General features: G+C 49.7%; 1 protein-coding gene across 1 annotated transcript; it reads left to right on the top strand.

Moving 5' to 3' along the window:
• Positions 1-17,290, top strand: mfap2 (microfibril associated protein 2). The gene is made up of 8 exons (XM_033048388.1): positions 1-129; positions 4,227-4,309; positions 9,019-9,096; positions 10,304-10,339; positions 12,582-12,623; positions 14,573-14,660; positions 15,994-16,067; positions 17,006-17,290. Exons 2-8 carry the CDS (start codon positions 4,267-4,269, stop codon positions 17,107-17,109), a joined length of 465 nt encoding a protein of 154 aa, XP_032904279.1. The 5' UTR covers positions 1-129; positions 4,227-4,266; the 3' UTR covers positions 17,110-17,290.
• Positions 17,291-18,526: the final 1,236 nt, after the last annotated feature.

Here is an 18,526-nt window from a genome sequence, read left to right as displayed (position 1 = left end):
GGGGCTGGTCTTGCTGCAGAGCATCGGGTCTTTAAGACCCAGTGGAGTCCAGCATCTGGGCTGAAGCCGCTGTGCCATCTGGAGAGTGTTTCAGTCAGACTCACTCTGAGAATTACACGGGAGGATCTGGTAAGGACAAGTTCGGCATGCACTGGGCATCAGTATCAGGGTGCACAGGTCTATCTGCTCCCCCCTAAACACTCGTCTCTCCTCTCCTCTCCTCTCCTCTCCTCTCCTCTCCTCTCCACTCCACTCCACTCCACTCCTCTCCTCTCCTCTCATCTCCACTCCACTCATCTCCACTCCACTCCTCTCCTCTCCTCTCCTCTCCTCTCCTCTCATCTCCACTCCACTCATCTCTTCTCCTCTCTCCCTTTCCTCTCCTCTCCTCTCCACTCCACTCATCTCTTCTCTTCTCCTTTCCTCTCCTCTCTTCTCCACTCCCATCCTCTCCCCTCTTCTCTCCCCTCTCTTCTCACCTCTACTCCGTCTCTTTTACCTGCGTTATTCAATTCACTTCAAGCCCTAACCTCAGCCAAAACTTGTCTTTCGGATCTGCTTCTGTGGCTGAATCTTTAATCCCTCGGTTTAATTTAACGTAAACTGGGCAAAGCAAGGGCTGATGTAAAATTGGGGTGTGGGGGTGAAGCCTTTTATATTGGGCTCGTTTAGAGTGATGATTATCTGAATCTTGGGTTGCAGGCAAGCAGTGCCCCTTGAGTTACATTGAGGGCTTGATGCACATGGTTAATCATTCAGGAGAGAGAACAAACAAGGGGAGAGAAAATAAATACTAGCTGCCTCGTCTTGAGAGGGTAGTGGCGCCTAACTCTTTTCTTTATCTGTCCATAGATGTAAAGAAAATAGAAAAAGTTAACTGTTTTTCCAGGAGAGGTTCCTCAGAAGTGAAGCAACTCTTTGTTCTGCTGAGCTGTGAGGTCTTTGGATGGGGAAGTTGGTTGGGGGAGGTGTGTGTGTGTGTGTGAGGTGCCACTAATTGTATCCAGATGTATTTGTGGTGTGTGTGTGTGAGAGAGTAAATGCTGCAGACTGGGCAAATCTGCTAAAATGGAGCCAGATCCCAGGCAGAGACAACTCCATGGAAGACAGACACAAAATGCTGGAGTAACTCAGCGGGACAGGCAGCATCTCTGGAGAGAAGGAGTGGGTGACCTTTTCGGGCCGAGACCCTTCATCAGACTGCTGGAGTGCTTTGGGATCTTTATCCACAATCCGAGCAATACAGCAATGCTAGTTATAAAATGATTACAATAGAAAGTATTTTAGACATGAATATTGGTTTCCTTAGCTTCCGATTTGCAGCTTTGTTTTAATTAATTGTTTTGAAAACAAAATTTCCTGAGGAATTGCCACTAATGGCTTAGCCCGTGGCCCTGACAAAGGGGGAGAGAGACACATCCACTAGTTATCCTCCACCTCCTCCCCCCCTCTCCTCTCCCCCCCCTCTTACCTCTTCCCCTCTCCCCTCCCACCTCTCCTTCCTCTCCCCTCCCCTTTCCCGCTCCCCCCACCCCTCTCCCCCTCCCTCCTCTCCCCTCTCCTCCTTCCCCCTCCCCTCACCCCCTCTCTCCTCCTCCCTCCCTCTCCCCCTCCCTTCTTCTCCACCCCACTTCCCTCTTACCCCCTCCCCCACCCTTTCAGAGATATAGACGATGATGCAGAGAGATAAGGAATAATGAATGAAAGATATGCAAAATGGCCTCGTTAGAGATATGCAAAATTATCATTGTTGCTTTTTTGCATATCTTTCACTCATTGCTCTTTATCTCTCCACGTCACTGTCTATATCTCTTCGTTTCCCTTATCCCCAACCAGTCTGAGCAAGGATCTCGACCAGAACATCACCTATTCCTTCTCTCCAGAGATGCTGCCTGTCCCGCTGAGTTACTCCAGCTTTTTGTGTCTATCTTCGGTTTACCCTGGAGACTGCAGATCCTGGAATCCCGAGCAAAAGATAGCAACTTCCAAACCCACAACTTCTCGCACTAAGAGAGATTTGTCTGTCTTCCGTCTGGTCCCTTCATCAGAGTTCTCCAGTTGTGGACGTATGGTTCAGTTGCCTGATTACAACGTTTTGGGTTGGGACCCTTCTTCAGACTCTGAACTCTGATGAATGGTCTTCAGACGGAAGACGGACAAATCGTTGCCTATCCTTGTTCCCCAGAGATGTGTAGGAAGGAACTGCAGATGCTGGTTTAAACCGGACAGACACAAAATGCTGGAGTAACTCAGCGGGACAGGCAGCATCTCTGGAGAGAAGGAATGGTTCTGGAGAGAATGATTTGGGTCGAGACCCTTCTTCTTAGTCGCCTCAAGCACTAAGGGCAACTGGTGTGTGGGGAGGGGGGACACACTAACCGACGATTCTGCTCCATCATTGCGATTTAGAGATATATCCTCTGATGTGTAGCAAGAAACTGTAGATGCTGGTTTAAACCGAAGGCAGATACAAGTAACTCGGGCAGCATCTCTGGAAAAAAGACTAGGTGACGTTTCGGGTCGAGACCCTTCTTCAGTATTCAGAGTCTGAAGAAGAGTCCCGACCTGAAACGTCGCATATCCATGTCGTCCACAAATGTTTGTTGCCTGACCCCGCTTAGTTACTCCAGCACTTTATGGTCTACACAAGATTCCAGCACTGAAGTTGTTTGTGTTCTTAGATTAGTTTAGTTTAGAGATACAGCCTGGAGACAGGACTCAGTCCCACATACACTGGCCACGGGGGCATCTGTATGGAGTTTGCACGTTCTCCCCGTGACCGGCGTGGGGGTTTCTCCGAGAACTTTGGTGTGCTCCCACAATCTGGAATTCTCTGCCTCAGAGGGCGGTGGAGGCAGGTTCTCTCGATGCTTTCAAGAGAGAGCTAGATAGGGCTCTTAAAAATAGCGGGGTCAGGGGATATGGGGAGAAGGCAGGAACGGGGTACTGATTGTGGATGATCAGCCATGATCACAATGAATGGCGGTGCTGGCTCGAAGGGCCGAATGGCCTACTCCTGCACCTGTTGTCTATTGTCTATCCAAAGACGTACAGGTTGGTAGGGTAATTGGTATAAGTGTAAATTATCCCTAGTGTGTGTGTGTGATAGTGTTGATGTACAGGGTTGGTGCAGATCTGGTGGTGCAGAGCCTGTTTCTGCACTGAATCTCTAAACGAGACTAAACTAGTTCTATATCACACATGAGAGACAATTTACAATTTACAGAAGTCAATTAAACCCACAAACCTGTACGTCTTTGGCGTTTGGGAGGAAACTGAACTATCCTACCAACAACTAGAGAGCAGTCCTGACCTACTATCTACCTCATTGGTGACCCTCGGACTATCTTTGATCGGACTTTACTGGACTTGCGGATTGTTACAGATAGCACGGTGGCGCAGCGGGTAGTGCTGCTGCCTCACAGCGCCAGAGACCCGGGTTCGATCCTGACCACGGGTGCTGTCTGTGCGGAGTTCGTTCGTTCTCCCCGTGACCGGCGTGGGTTTTTTCCGTGTGCTCCGGTTTCCTCCCACACTCCAAAGAAGTTCAGGTTTGAAGGTTAATTGGTTTGGTGTAATTGTAAATTGTCCCTCGTGTGTGTAGACTAAGGTTACTGTGCGGGGATCGCTGGTCAGTGCGGACTCGGTCAGCTGAAGGACCTTGTTTCCGCGCTGCATCTCTGAACTCTACTAAACTAAGCACACATAGTCCGGATGGAACCCAGGTCCCTGGCGCTGTAAGGCAGCAACTCTACCGCTGCGCCACCGTGCCAACCTGCTCTGATGTTACCCGTCATTATCTTGCGTTGGATGTATCCTCTAGTGAAGGGGGTAATCATTACTCACATAAAGGTACCTGCCAAATGTATTGGCCTCTCTCTCTCTCTCTCTCTCATGTGTAGGAAGGAACTGCAGATGCTGGTTTATACCGAGGATAGTCACTAAAAGCTGGAGTAACTCAGCGAGACAGGCAGCATCTCTGGAGAGAAGGAATGGGTGAGGTTTCAGGTCGAGACCCTTCTTCAGTATGAGGTCGGCATAGACTCGATGGGCCGAAGGGCCTGTTTCCGCGCTGTATCACTAAACTAAACTACGTTCTATATCTGGTTTGAGTTGTGTGGGAGCTCGATGCAGGGGGGGGGGGGGCTTTCAGGGAAGTGCGGTCTGTGATCAGCTGGTGAGCACTCGGGTATTTCCCGCTAATGCCGCTCTCATTCTTCCCTCAGACGGACCACCTGGAATTACAACCACATCTTGACTGCAGACATGTCCGGCAAAACCGCCTGCCTCGTGCTTCTCTGTCTACCCGGTGAGTGGGGAGAGTGTGCGGGAGGGAACTGCAGGTGCTGGTTTAAACCGAAGACACACACAAAAAGTGCTGGAGTGACTCAGCGGGACAGGCAGCATCCCTGGAGAGAAGGGACGGGTGATGTTTCACTGGCTTCCCATCTCCCACCGGATCACCTACAAAATCCTGGTCCTCACCTACAAAGCCCTCCACCATCTGGCCCCCCCATATCTCACTGACCTCCTCTCCCCCTACCAACCCTCACGGTCCCTCAGATCCACATCAGCCGGTCTCCTCTCCATCCACAAGTCCAACCTCTGCAGTTTTGGGGACAGAGCCTTCTCCAGGGCAGCTCCCAGGCTCTGGAACTCCCTCCCCCAACTGATCCGCAATTCCGTGTCCCTCACCATCTTCCAGTCCCGCCTCAAGACCCATCTCTTCACCTCTGCCTATCCTTAGCCCCACGTCCCCGTCCCTTTTCATCTGTGCATTAATTGCCTCATATTGTGTTTTGTATTGAATTCTGTCTTTACTTTGTGTACTAGCCATGTCTCTACTATTTATTTCATTCCCCTTACATGTTTTTCCTCTACATGCTCAATTTTTGTAAGGTGTCCTTGAGACTCTTGAAAGGCGCCCATAAATAAAATGTATTATTATTATTATTATTATTATGTTTCGGGTCGAGACCCTTCTTCAGACTCTTAATGTCACCCGTTCCTTCTCTCCAGGGATGCTGCGGGTACAGAAGCTTCTGTTGTAGGCGTGTAGCAAAAATGGAGATCAGAATAAAAGGGCAGACCTTTAGAAAGGAGATGAGGAGGGATTTCTTTAGTCGGAGGGTGGTGAATCTGTGGAATTCATTGCCACAGACGGCGCAGTGGCTCAGCGGTAGAGTTGCTGCCTTTAAGCGGGAGAGACCCAAGTTCGATCCTGACAATGGGTGCTGTCTGTGTGGAGTTGACACGTTCTCCCTGTGACCATGCGAGATTTCTGCGGGTGCTCCGGTTTCCTCCCATATTCCAAAGACGTGCGGGTTTGTAGGTTAATTGGCTTCTGTGAAATTGCCCCCAGTGTGTAGGGGAGTGGATCCGATTGTGGGATAGTATAGAACTAGTGTGAACGGCCTAGGCCTAGTCAATGCCTACTATGTTCTGTTGTGCTGAAGCAAAGCAAGAATTTCATTGTCCTATCAGGGACACATGACAAACTCTCTTGAATCTTGAATCTTGGCCTCTACTCGCTGGAGTTTAGAAAGATGAGGGGGACCTCATTACAACTTACGAGATAGCGTGGATGAGAGGATGTTTCCACTCGTGGGAGAGTCTGGGATCAGAATAAAAGGATGTACCTTTAGAAGGGAGATGAGGAAGAATTTCTTCAGCCAGAGGGTGGTGAATCTGTGGAATTCTTTGCCACAGACGGCTGTGGAGGCCAAGTCATTGCGTATTTTTAAAGTGGAGATTGACGGATTCTTGATTAGTGCAGGTGTCAGAGGTTACGGGGAGAAGGCAGGAGAATGGGGTTGAGAGGGAAAGATAAATCAGCCATGATTGAATGACGGAGTAGTCGTGATGGGCCGAATGGCAAAATCTTCTCCTAGAACTTATGAATTTATGAATCAATGGAGGGAGTGGATTGGCGAAGTTTTGAGTGGGGACCTGTCTGAAGAAGGGTCCCTCCCGACCTGAAGCGTAGACTGTCCATGTCCCTCCACAAATATAACCATATAATATAACCATATAACAATTACAGCACGGAAACAGGCCATCTCGGCCCTTCTAGTCCGTGCCGAACACTTACTCTCACCTAGTCCCATCTACCTTAAGGGGTTGGACAGGCTAGATGCAGGAAGATTGTTCCCGATGTTGGGGAAGTCCAGAACAAGGGGTCACAGTTTAAGGATAAGGGGGAAATCTTTTAGGACCGAGATGAGGAAAACATTTTTCACACAGAGAGTGGTGAATCTCTGGAATTCTCTGCCACAGAAGGTAGTTGAGGCCAGTTCATTGGCCATATTTAAGAGGGAGTTAGATGTAGCCCTTGTGGCTAAAGGGATCAGGGGGTATGGAGAGAAGGCAGGTACAGGATACTGAGTTGGATGATCAGCCATGATCATATTGAATGGTGGTGCAGGCTCGAATGGCCTACTCCTGCAACTATTTTCTATGTTTCTATGTTTCTACCTGCACTCAGACCATAACCCTCCATTCCGTTCCCGTCCATATACCTATCCAATTTATTTTTAAATGATAAAATCGAACCTGCCTCCACCACTTCCACTGGAAGCTCATTCCACACAGCTACCACTCTGAGGAAAGAAGTGTCTTGGTTCTTGATTTCTTGGTCCTCCAAAATATTCCAAATGGAATTTAAACTGGAGGTGGAAAAAAAAGAAAAAACTCGAAAAAAAAGAGCGGAACACAAACCCCCAAAACACAAAAAAGAACTACAAGAAAAACAAAAATCAACAACCACCAAGATCTCAAACCACCCTTCCCCTCTCCCCCACCCCTTCCCCTTCTGCCCTCCCCCCTTCCCCATCTGTCCCTCTTCCACCTCTCCCCCTACCCCTCCCCCTCCCTTTCAAGTTCCCCCTCATGTTACCCCTAATCGTTTGTCCCTTAATTCTCAAATCATGTCCTCTTGTTTGAACCTTCCCTGCCCTCATGCAGATGCAGATGCAAATGCTGCCAGTCCTGCTGAGTTACTCCAGCAGTTTCCATCTTGCATCAACATGGATGTCCCGTTGCCAGTGGCTGTGCTTTGGCAGGCCTGAGGCCTTCGTGTGTTTGTGTAAATTGTGTGTAATCATGCAACGATGGGACAGGCGTTTTATGTTGAAGTTCCATTACGTGGAGCGAAACTTCTTGGCAACCGCGTCCCATCTCTGGGCTGTTAGTCATAACAAGCGGTATGAGCGTCGGTCCAATTCCCTCTCCACGGGGGGGGTCCTGCTGCTCCCTCTGTGGGAGGTGTTAGATTAGATTAGATTAGATTAAACTTTATTAATCCCCTTATTCAGGGGAAATTCTGATGTCCTTGCAGCACACTAATAAAAATACAACATAGCATTCAAAAAGAAGTTCAACACAAAAACATCCAGTTTAAGAAGGAACTGCAGATGCTGGAAAATCGAAGGTAGACAAAAAGCGCTGGAGAAACTCAGCGGGTGCAGCAGCGTCTATGTGGAGCGAAGGAAATAGGCAACGTTTCGGGCCGAAACCCGGAAGGGTTTCGGCCCGAAACGTTACCTATTTCCTATAGTGGAGATTGTTCAACTCTTTGCATGGAGCGAAGGAAACGTCGCCTATTTCCTTCGCTCCATAGATGCTGCTGCACCCGCTGAGTTTCTCCAGCGCCTTTTGTCTCCCCCTCTGTGTGGGAGGGCTGGATGAAAGGAAGACCGCGTTGATGTGAGACCATTAGATGGTTCATGTTGAGACCAGACCGCCTGCCTGACCCACTGGGTATCGCAGGCATTCTCATTCGTGTAGATTGGGGATTCAGCGCGGATAATAATGATGAATGGGATTTATATAGCGCCTTTCTAATACTCAAGGCGCTTTACATCGCATTATTCATTCACTCCTCAGTCACACTCGGTGGTGGTAAGCTACTTCTGTAGCCACAGCTGCCCTGGGGCAGACTGACGGAAGCGTGGCTGCCAATCTGCGCCTACGGCCCCTCCGACCACCACCAATCACTCACACACATTCACACACAGGCAAAGGTGGGTGAAGTGTCTTGCCCAAGGACACAACGACAGTATGCACTCCAAGCGGGATTCCAACCGGCCACCTTCCGGTTGCCAGCCGAACACTTAGCCCATTGTGCCATCTGTCGTCGGATACAGTCCCTTCGGCCCGCGCCGCCCAGCGATCGCCCCGTACACCAGCACCGTCCCACACACACACGAGGAACGGTTTACAATCGTCACCAAAGCCAATTGACCTACAAACCCGCACGTCTTTGGGGCGTGGGAGGAAACCGGGCCACCCGTGCGGTGGTCGGGATCGTACCCGGGCCTCTGGCGCTGTAAGGCAGCGACTCTACCCGCTGTGCCACCGTTTCACCCCTGTTTTCTGCAGAAGAGAGACAAACAAAATGCTGGAGTAACGAAGGTACACAAAAATGCTGGAGAAACTCAGCGGGTGCAGCAGCATCTATGGAGCGAATGAAATAGGCAACGTTTTGGGCTGAAACCCTTCTTCAGACTGATGGGGGGGGGGGGGGCGGGGAGAAGAAAGGAAAAAGGAGGAGGAGGAGCCCGCGGGCTGAGGGATGGGGGGAGACAGCAAGGGCTAACAAAATTGGGAGATCCAAAACAAAAAATGAACATTGAATTCTCCTTGCTGTCTCCTCCCCTTCCTCAGCCCTCGGGCTCCTCCTCCTCCTTTTTCCTTTCTTCTCCCCGCCACCCCCATCAGTCTGAAGAAGGGTTTCGTCCCGAAACGTTGCCTATTTCCTTCGCTCCATAGATGCTGCTGCACCCGCTGAGTTTCTCCAGCATTTTTGTGTACCTTCGATTTTCCAGCATCTGCAGTTCCTTCTTAAATGCTGGAGTAACTAAACCGGGTCAGGCAGCATCTCTGGACAGAAGGAATGGGAGACGGCCTTGCGTCGAGAGCCTCTCCTGTTTTCTAGTTGTTACTGTCTTTACATCAGTGTTCAGTGTTGTACTGTTTGATTTGTGTGTAACTTCACCTCTCACCCACTTTGTCTTGCAGTGCTGCTTCAGGGCCAGTATTCTGACCAGTACGCCCTACAGCCACCTTTTCAGGATCAGTACGGACAGTCTCCGATACGTAAGAATCTGTCCGGCCCAGAGCGTTTAACTGTCTTGTGTAACATCAACAGAACAATAGAATCCTGACTCGCTGATGTTTCACAAGCCCCGGATGAGGGAGGATGTTGCTGATACAGGAGAGGGTCCAGAGGAGGTTTACGAGAATGATCCCAGGAATGAGTTGGGTCATCATATGATGAGCGTTTGATGGCGCTGGGCTTGTACTTGCTGGAGTTTAGAAGGATGAGAGGGGGGGGGGGGGACCTCATTGAAACTTTCCGAATAGTGAAAGGCCAGGATAAGAGTGGATGTGGAGAGGATGCTTCCACTAGTGGGAGAGTCTAGGACCAGGCGTCACAGCCTCAGAATTAGGAAGGAGATGAGAAGGAATTTCTTTAGCCAGAGGGTGGTGAATCTATGGAATTCTTTGCTACAGAAGGCTGTTTGGGGCAAAGTCAGTCGGTGTGTTTAAGGCAGAGTTAGATAGATTCTTGATTTGTACGGGTGTCAGGGGTAATGGGGAGAAGGCAGGAGAATGGGTTTAGGAGGGAGAGATAGATCAGGCATGATTGAATGGGAGAGTAGACTTGATGGGTCGAATGGCCTAATTCCGCTCCTATCACATGAACTTCTAAACGCAAATGCACGCAGATAATGTATAATAAAGACAAACTAAACACATTTATAACTCCAATACTAGTGTAAAAAAAACACAGTCTTTAGTTCATGTGTAGAAACAAAGAACTGCAGGTGCTGGTTTATACCAAAGATAGACACAAAGTGCTGGAGCAACTCGGCGGGTCAGGCAAACCTAAAGGGGCATCGTCACAGATCCTCTGGAGCTTCTGCCGACCATTTGGCAAAGAGTTGAGAACTCTGATGGAGACCCATTGGTCGGGGATGTTGGCGTGAAGCGGATTACCAAGCAGGAGGCAACGGGCTCGCCGTCCACGGGCGCCCGGGGGGGATGTCCGGGACCGTTGGGGGTGGGAGGGAGGGAGGGGGGGGGAGATGCGGGGGTGGAATCCTTGACAAGCATGGGGAAATAGTTATATAATATGCAGTATTTAAGAATATTTGTTTTGCTTTGTATCATGGTGGTGGGTTTATTTATTCTACATATCATTTTTGTAAATAATTGATTAAAGTTATTTTTAGTTTAAAAAAAACCGGTGATGTAATGGTACGAAGTGCCGATGATAATTGTGTGTTTATCTTTCCCGCAGCTCCGACTGATTATAACCCAGACTTTGATTACACAGGTAAGTCTTCATACTGTATTTTGTTCCACATAACGGCGGCACGGTGGCGCAGCGGTAGAGTTGCTGCCACGCAGCGCCAGAGACCCGGCTTCCATCCCGACTAGTGGTGCTGCCTGCGCGGAGTTTGCACGTTCTCCTCGAGACCGCGTGGGTTTTCTCCGGTTTCCTCCCACACTTCAAAGACGTGCACAGTTCATTTGGCAGGCTTGGTACAAATGTAAATTGTCCCTCGTGTGTGTGTGTAGGATAGTGCTAGTGAGCGGGGATCGCTGGTCGGCACCGACTCAATGGGCCGAAGGGCCTGTTTCCGCGCTGTATCTCTAAATTAAACTTTTTAAAAGTTCATCATTCGTAAGATTAGTCAATGTGAACTTGGAATACAGCGTGCAGTTAAAGTGTTCTACATATAGTGTGGTTCTTACTCTTCATATTTAATGCAATAAGCATCAACCGTAGGGTTAACTCCATGACAAAATGTCGTTGGGATGTTGAATGATGCCTTTAGTAGTTGTGGAGCAGCACAGAGATAGGGAGTTTAATTTACTTTACTTAAGTTTAGTTTAGGGACAGAGCATGGAAACAGGCCCTTCGGCCCACCTAGTCCATGCTGACCAGAGATCCCCGTACACTAACACTACCCTACATACACAAGGGACTATAGACAATAGACAATAGGTGCAGGAGTAGGCCATTCGGCCCTTCGAGCCAGCACCACCAATGTGATCATGGCTGTTCATCCACAATCAGTACCCCGTTCCTGCCTTCTCCCCATATCCCCTGACTCCGCTATCTTTAAGATGTGGGCAAGTTGGGGCAAAGGGCCTGTTTCCACATTGTATCACTCTATGACTCGAACACGAAGTGCTGGAGTAACTCGGCGGGTCAGGCAGAATCTCTAGAGGAAAGGAACGTCACCGGTCGAGACTGAAGAAGGGTCTCGACCGGAAACGTTACCCATTCCTTCCAGCAATTTGTGTCTACCTGAACAGCGCAATTTACATTTATTCCAAGACAATTAATCTACCAACCTATACGTCTTTGGAGTGTGGGAGGAAACCAGAGATCCCGTAAAAAAACCCCACGCAGGTCACAGGGAGAACGACCAGACTCCGTACAGATAAGCACCCGTGGCCAGGATCGAACCTGGGACTCAGGCGCTATGAGGCAGCGGCTCTGCCACTGCGCCAGCGTGTAAGGAGAGTTGGGCGGAGTGGCCAGGGGCAGTGGGGACAACAGTGAACGAGAGGAGCAGGCTGGGACTGACTGCAGCGACCAGCCCCTCGACTGCCGGGGGGGGGGGGGGGGGGGCCAGCAGATCACCTCGTGCCACGATTACTACCAGCTGCTCCTCACAGAGTGCACTCGCTGCTAAAGGCCGTGACTTCCCAGCTGCTTGTACTCTAGTCGGCTGTGGCCCCCCTGGAATAGCAGAGCTAAAGAGAGCGGGAATTACACACAGCAATCAGTGTGTGTGGGACATGCAGCTCCAGCAAGGCTGCCAACAGCTGTGAACCCTGTGTGTCCACGGAGTAACTCTTGATGAAAGATCCCCCCCCCCCCCCCCCCCCCCCCATGCAGGGCACAAACACAGGCTCCCATTGTCAATGCAGTTTCACAAACTCTGGGCAGGTTCCAGCGCTTAGATTTAGTTTAGAGATACAGCGCGGAAACAGGCCCTTCGGCCCACCGAGTCTGTGCCGACCAGCGATCACTACACACACTAGGGACAACTCAATCCCTACACACACTAGGGACAATTTTTACATTTACGCCAAGCCAATTAACGTACAAACCTGCACGTCTTTGGAGGGTGGGAGGAAACCGGAGATGTCGGAGGAAACCCAGGGGGAGAGCGTGCAAACTCCGTACAGACAGCACCCGTAGTCGGGATCGGACCCGGATCTCCATCGCTGCATTCGCTGTAAGGCAGCATCTCCACCGCTGAGCCCACGTTTAGTTTGGTTGCGTTTCTTGTCACGTGTGTTTTCACACTTCTGTGCCTCTTGCTTGAGTAACAGCTACAAGGAGAGGTTAATTGGCTCGGTATAATTGTAGTGTGTGTAGAATAGTGTTAATGTGCGGGGGATCGCTGGTCGGCACGGACTCGGTGGGCCGAAGGGCCTGTTTCCGCGCTGTATCTCTAAAACCAAACTAAACTGTGGTGGTTAGGAATGTGCTGTTTAAACAGATGTTGGTGATCACTCAGACACAGCTCATTGCTATTCTTTCATTTTCTTAACAGACACACAGTTCGAGACAGAACCAACGGAGCCTGGGCCTCTTGGTAAGTAACTCCATTGTCTAGGCCTCCTGGGTTGCTGTCCCACAGGGCTTGGATACCCTGATCTCTAGTTACTGCTTATTGTAATCTTTAATGTCATGGGAGACCTTGGACTGCTCCATGCAGCCCGGCCAAACGTTTAGTCTTCAACTGCTCCAAAAGTTAAACTTCAATCCAGCTTTCAGTCTTTATAACTTAATAAACGCACCCAGCTGTATTTAGCAACCCCCCCTATTCCCAGATTTCTGTTGTCACTTTTATTCTATGTCCAGTGGTAAAAGGCCTGTCCCACTTACCCGATTTGTTTCTGCGAATGCCGGCACTTGTCATAGACGCAGACACGTCGACACGTGACCCCTGTATGGCCGTGAGTAGTCGCCCAAAGAGTCGTACCTTTTTCTGGTCGCCGCTGGATTTTCAACACGTTGAACATTTTCGGCCAACCTGCTGCGACTATGACGGGTGCCAGGAAGTCGGCAAAAGAAATCCACAGATGCTGCCTGACCCATTGTCCAAGCAGTCTCTATTAATGTAACCAAACAATGAACTCGAGTCACACAAAAACGTTGGAGAAACTCGGCGGGTGCAGCAGCATCTATGGAGCAAAGGAGACAGGCAACGTTTCTGGACAAAACCCTTCTTCAGACTCGATAATGAACTCGAGTCCATGCATAACCGTTGACCAACATGGACCTTTATATGGGCATTGTGACTTTGTGACTTAGGAGTTTACAGATAATACTCAGACGTTCCCCAAAATCCGAGGGTTTCGACCCGAAACGTTGCCTATTTCCTTGGCTCCATAGATGCTGCTGCACCCGCTGAGTTTCTCCAGCACTTTTGTCTACCATTGAAGTGCAATAAGGGTCTGGTTTAGGTGAGCAACGGGTTAAATTAACCACACTAGCTAGGTCTCCGTGAAGTCTAGCTCGCTCGGAGGGACTATTTGAGAGTGATCGCTGTTTCTCTTTTGTTTGTTTTAACGTTGGCACTGTTTCAGTCCCTGGAAACCATTAGGGATCATTTGTGAAATATGTACTTTTAATTGCGACGTCCATTTCCTCAAATCTAAACAAAACGGACAAAATCTACAACAGCGCGATCAGCCGCTCACGGTAATCGCAGAAGAGTTTTTTTACAACGAGTTCTTACAAACTCATCGGTTTGGCGTGCATTTTTTAATTTGGTTTTCAGATGTTTGGAGATTTCAAGAGCACGAAGGAACTCCAACAAACAAACAAAATGGCCTTGGTACACGTGACAATAATCCAAACTAAACTCGCTGCAGTTTCCTCCCCCTCACCAGCCTCCCCTCCACCTCCTCCCGCTCCCTCTACAGAAGAGTCTTTACCCAAAACGTCACCCATTCCTTCTCTCCAGAGATGCTGCTGCCTGTCCCGCTGAGTTACCCCAGCATTTTGTGTCTATCTTCGATTTAATCCAGCATCTGCAGTTCCTTCCTGTACCTCGGTACACTTGACAATAATCTAAACTAAACTAAACTGAAGAAGGGTCTCGTCCTGAAATGTCACCCATTCCTTCTCTCCAGAAATACTGCCTGTCCCGTTGAGTTTAGTTTAGTTTCGAGACACAGAGCAGAAACAGGCCCTTTTGGCCCACCGAGTCCACGCCGACCAGCGATCCCCGCACATTAACACTCTCCTACACACACTAGGGACATTTTTTACATTTACCAAGCCAATTAACCTACAAACCTGTAAGTCTTTGGAGTGTGGGAGGAAACCGAAGATCTCGGGGAAAACCCACGCGGGTCACGGGGAGAACGCACAAACTCTGTACAGACAGCACCCGTAGTCGGGATCGAACCCGCTGCATTCGCTGTAAGGCAGCAACTCTACCGCTGCTCCACCGTGATGGCCAAAGTTACACCGGCATTTTGTGTCTCTTAAACTAAACCTACAATGATGCGTCTGTTTTATTTTGCCCGTCAGACTGCAGGGAGGAGCAGTATCCGTGCACCAGGCTCTATTCTGTCCACAAACCCTGCAAGCAGTGCCTCAAGAACCTCTGTTTTTACAGGTAAGCACACCTGTTTCAGGTAAGACCTGTTTCATAGAGCTCTAGGGGCTAGTGGAGTCAAGGGATATGGGGAGAGGGCAGGCACGGGTTATTGATAAGGGACGATCAGCCATGATCACAATGAATGGCGGTGCTGGCTCGAAGGGCCGAATGGCCTCCTCCTGCACCTATTTTCTATGTTTCTATGTAAGCACACCAGGGCGCCAACATTTAGCTTTCCAAAGAGGTTTTATCTGTATCTCTGAGCCTCCATCACCCACCCTCATCTCTTGGTTAGTGCAGGTGTCAGGGGTTATGGGGAGAAGGCAGGAGAATGGGGTTAGGAGGGAGAGATCATTCAGTCATGATTGATGGACCGAATGGCCTAATTCAACCCCTAACACTTACAAATTTAAGAAGTCTTTAACATGGGTCATAGGTTTAATGTGAATGGGGAAAATAGGAAGCTGAGGTGTAACCTTTTCACACAAGGGGTGGTGGGTGTATGGAACGAGCTGTCGGAGGAGGCAGTTGAGGCAGGGAGCGGAATAGAGAACCAGGGGCCACAGTTTAAGAATAAGGAGTAAGCCATTTAGAACGGAGACGAGGAAACACTTTTTCTCACAGAGAGTGGTGAGTCTGTGGAATTCTCTGCCTCAGAGGGCGGTGGAGGCAGGTTCTCTGGATGCTTTCAAGAGAGAACTAGATAGGGCTCTTAAAAATAGCAGAGTCAGGGGATATGGGGAGAAGGCAGGAACGGGGTACTGATTGGGGATGATCAGCCATGATCACATTGAATGGCGGTGCTGGCTCAAAGGGCCAAATGGCCTACTCCTGCACCTATTGTCTATTGAGACTGGACACAGGTTCAAAGGGAAATGGGCCAAACGCAGGCAGGTGGGAGTAGTGTAGCTGGGACACGTTGGCTGGGGTGGGCAGAAGGGCCTGTTTCCACACTGTAATGCCCCTGTCACACTTAGGAAACCTGAACGGAAACCTCTGGAGACTTTGCGCCCCACCCAAGGTTTCCGTGCAGTTCCCGGAGGTTTTTGTCAGTCTCCCTACCTGCTTCCACTACCTGCAACCTCCGGCAACCACCTGCAACCTCCGGGAACCGCACGGAAACCTTGGGTGGGGCGCAAAGTCTCCAGAGGTTTCCGTTCAGGTTTCCCAAGTGGGACAGGGGCTTAAGACTCTATGCTCAAGGGTTAATGGGGAGATGGAAGGGGAATGGGGTTAGGAGGGAGAGTGGACCCGATGGGCCGAATGGCCTAATTCTGCTCCAGAGGTGACTCGGTCTGTTGCCTCAGTCTGTTTCTGTGCTCATCTCTCCCTGTGCCTCTCTGCGCTGCAGCCTCCGCAGAGTCTACGTGGTCAACAAGGAAGTTTGCGTCCGCACCATCTGTGCTCACGAAGAGCTACTGAGAGGTGAGTCCGCGTCGTCTGATCATCACGTGTAAGAAAGAACTGCGGACGCTGGTAAAATCGAAGGTCGGCACAAAATGCTGGAGTGACTCAGCGGGTGAGGCCACGTCTCTGGAGAGAAGGAACGGGCGACGTTTGTCGGGTCGAGACCCCTCTTCAGACTTCAGCGCCCCGCCCCCTCCCCTGACATCAGTCTGAAGAAGGGTCTCGACCCGAAAAAGGTCGGCCATTCCTTCTCCCCAGGGAAGGAAAGGCAACGTTGCCTATTTCCTTCGCTCCATAGATGCTGCCTGTCCCGCTGAGTTACTCCAGCATTTTGTGTCTATCTCCTGATCCTCAACTGCACTGAGACCCCCCCGCCCTGTGCTGGGTCAGGGCACTTATAACGTTAAAACACTTTATACATTCGTAAGTGATAGGAGTAAAAAGGGGCCATTCGGCCCATCAAGTCCACTCCGCCATTCAATCGTGGCTAATCTATCTCTCCCTCCTAACTCCATTCTCCTGCCTTCTCCCCGTAGCCCCTGATACCCGTACTAATCAAAGTTAATTTAAAAAATTTAAATTTAATCTAGTTTAAATTTAGGGAAACAGGCCCTTTGTCCCGAGTCCCAGCCAACCAGCGATCCCCGCACATTAACTAACACACACACAATTTATATTTTTGATACCAAGCCCTTTAACCTACAAACCTGGAGTGGGAGTGTGGGAGGAAACCGGAGCACCCGGAGAAAACCCACACGGGTCACGGGCAGAACGGCCCCTTGGTCAGGATGGAACCCGGGTCTCCGGCGCTGTGAGGCAGCAACTCTCTATGTCCCCCCAGGTTTATTTATGAAGGTGCAACTAAACTTGCTGGGAGTTACGCAGTGTCTAATCTGTCTTCTCTTTCCCCCCCCCTCCCCCCACCCCACCCCACCCCACCCCACCACCCCTTGCAGCCGACCTGTGCCGAGATAAATATTCAAAGTGTGGCGTGATGGCCAACAGCGGGCTGTGCGGGCAGATGGCCTCGTCGTGTGTCAGGAGCTGCGGCTCCTGCTGAGACAGAGGAGGGGGACGGGCGAGAGGACCCCCCATGGTGCCGGGGTCCAGGAGACGAATCTCCACATATATCAATAATACGCAACAAGTAATTTTAGAGGAATCATTTTCATATTTTTCTGTAACTCACGACGGTGCTAAGAGATGTTTTTTTTTGTATAAACCTCACGATTTAAAGTCCGTTCTCGACGCACACGAGATGATTACTGTTCGGGGAGGGAGACGTACATCATAGGATGCACGTCTCCGAACCCTTCCCATTGTCACGCTATATGGAGCAACATATTTGCCACTTCCTCGTGTAGAGTTCATTAAACTTTATGACTAGGGTAGCTGGGACATTGTTGGCCGGCATGGGCGATGTGGGCCAAAGGGCCTGTTTCCACACTGTATCACTCTATGACCCTCTCCGAGGTACACACAACCAGCAGGTCACACTGACACTGACGTCTCTGGCTTGCGACATCCCCCCGTGCACAGTCAAGTTTGAATAAACATGTTTACTGCCAGCCACAGCCTTCCTGTAACGTTCTCAGGGGCCACAGTACTGTAACTCTCGCCAGCTGGGTGTCTGGGTGAAATTGTGTACCAGCAAAAATAGTGCATTTCAAAACTTTACCAGGAGTTCAAGATGTCTCAAAATTTCGTCGAACTTGACTTTAGTTGCATCTCTTCTTGTTTCTGGAAAAACAGTTTTCAATTGTACTGAAATATCCCTCAGCTGAGCGAGTAAATTCACACAATGCAGACTCGAGGGTTAGTCATTCTCACCACACCTGCTTGGTTTGTGTAGGAAGGAACTGCAGATGCTGGTTTACACCGAAGGTCGACACAAAACGCCCCCCATTATCCCAGCACATACTTTGCTTGGAGGTCTCTCATGATGGAAAATGCCTGATTAAACTCTGTATCCAGGTCTACAGGTGAAGAAGGGTTGCTAAGAGCACACTTGCACATGGATACGAATCGCAAGAGATTAGTGCCTTAGAGTTTAGTTTTGCTTATTATTGTCACGTGTGTCGAGGTACAGTGAAAGGCTTTTTGTTGCGGGCTAACCAGTCAGCGAAAATACTGTACATGATTACAATCCAGCTGTCCACTGTTTATAGATACAGGATATAACAGACAATAGACAATAGGTGCAGGAGGAGGCCATTTGGCCCTTCGAGCCAGCACCGCCATTCAATGTGATCACAGCTGATCATCCACAATCAGTACCCCGTTCCTGCCTTCTCCCTATGTCCCTTCACTCCGCTAACTTTAAGAGCCGTATCTAACTAACGTTTAGTGCAAGATAAAGTTTGATTAAAGATAGTTTGAGTGTCTCCAATGAGGTAGGGGTAGGTCAGGACCACTCTCTAGCTGGTGAGAGGACGGTTCAGTTGCCTGATAACAGCTGGGAAAAAACGGTTGGAAAA

The sequence above is a fragment of the Amblyraja radiata genome, chromosome 31 (genome assembly GCF_010909765.2).
Source record: "Amblyraja radiata isolate CabotCenter1 chromosome 31, sAmbRad1.1.pri, whole genome shotgun sequence".
Taxonomy (NCBI): Eukaryota; Metazoa; Chordata; class Chondrichthyes; order Rajiformes; family Rajidae; genus Amblyraja; species Amblyraja radiata.
This window is presented reverse-complemented; position numbering and strand designations above follow the sequence as displayed.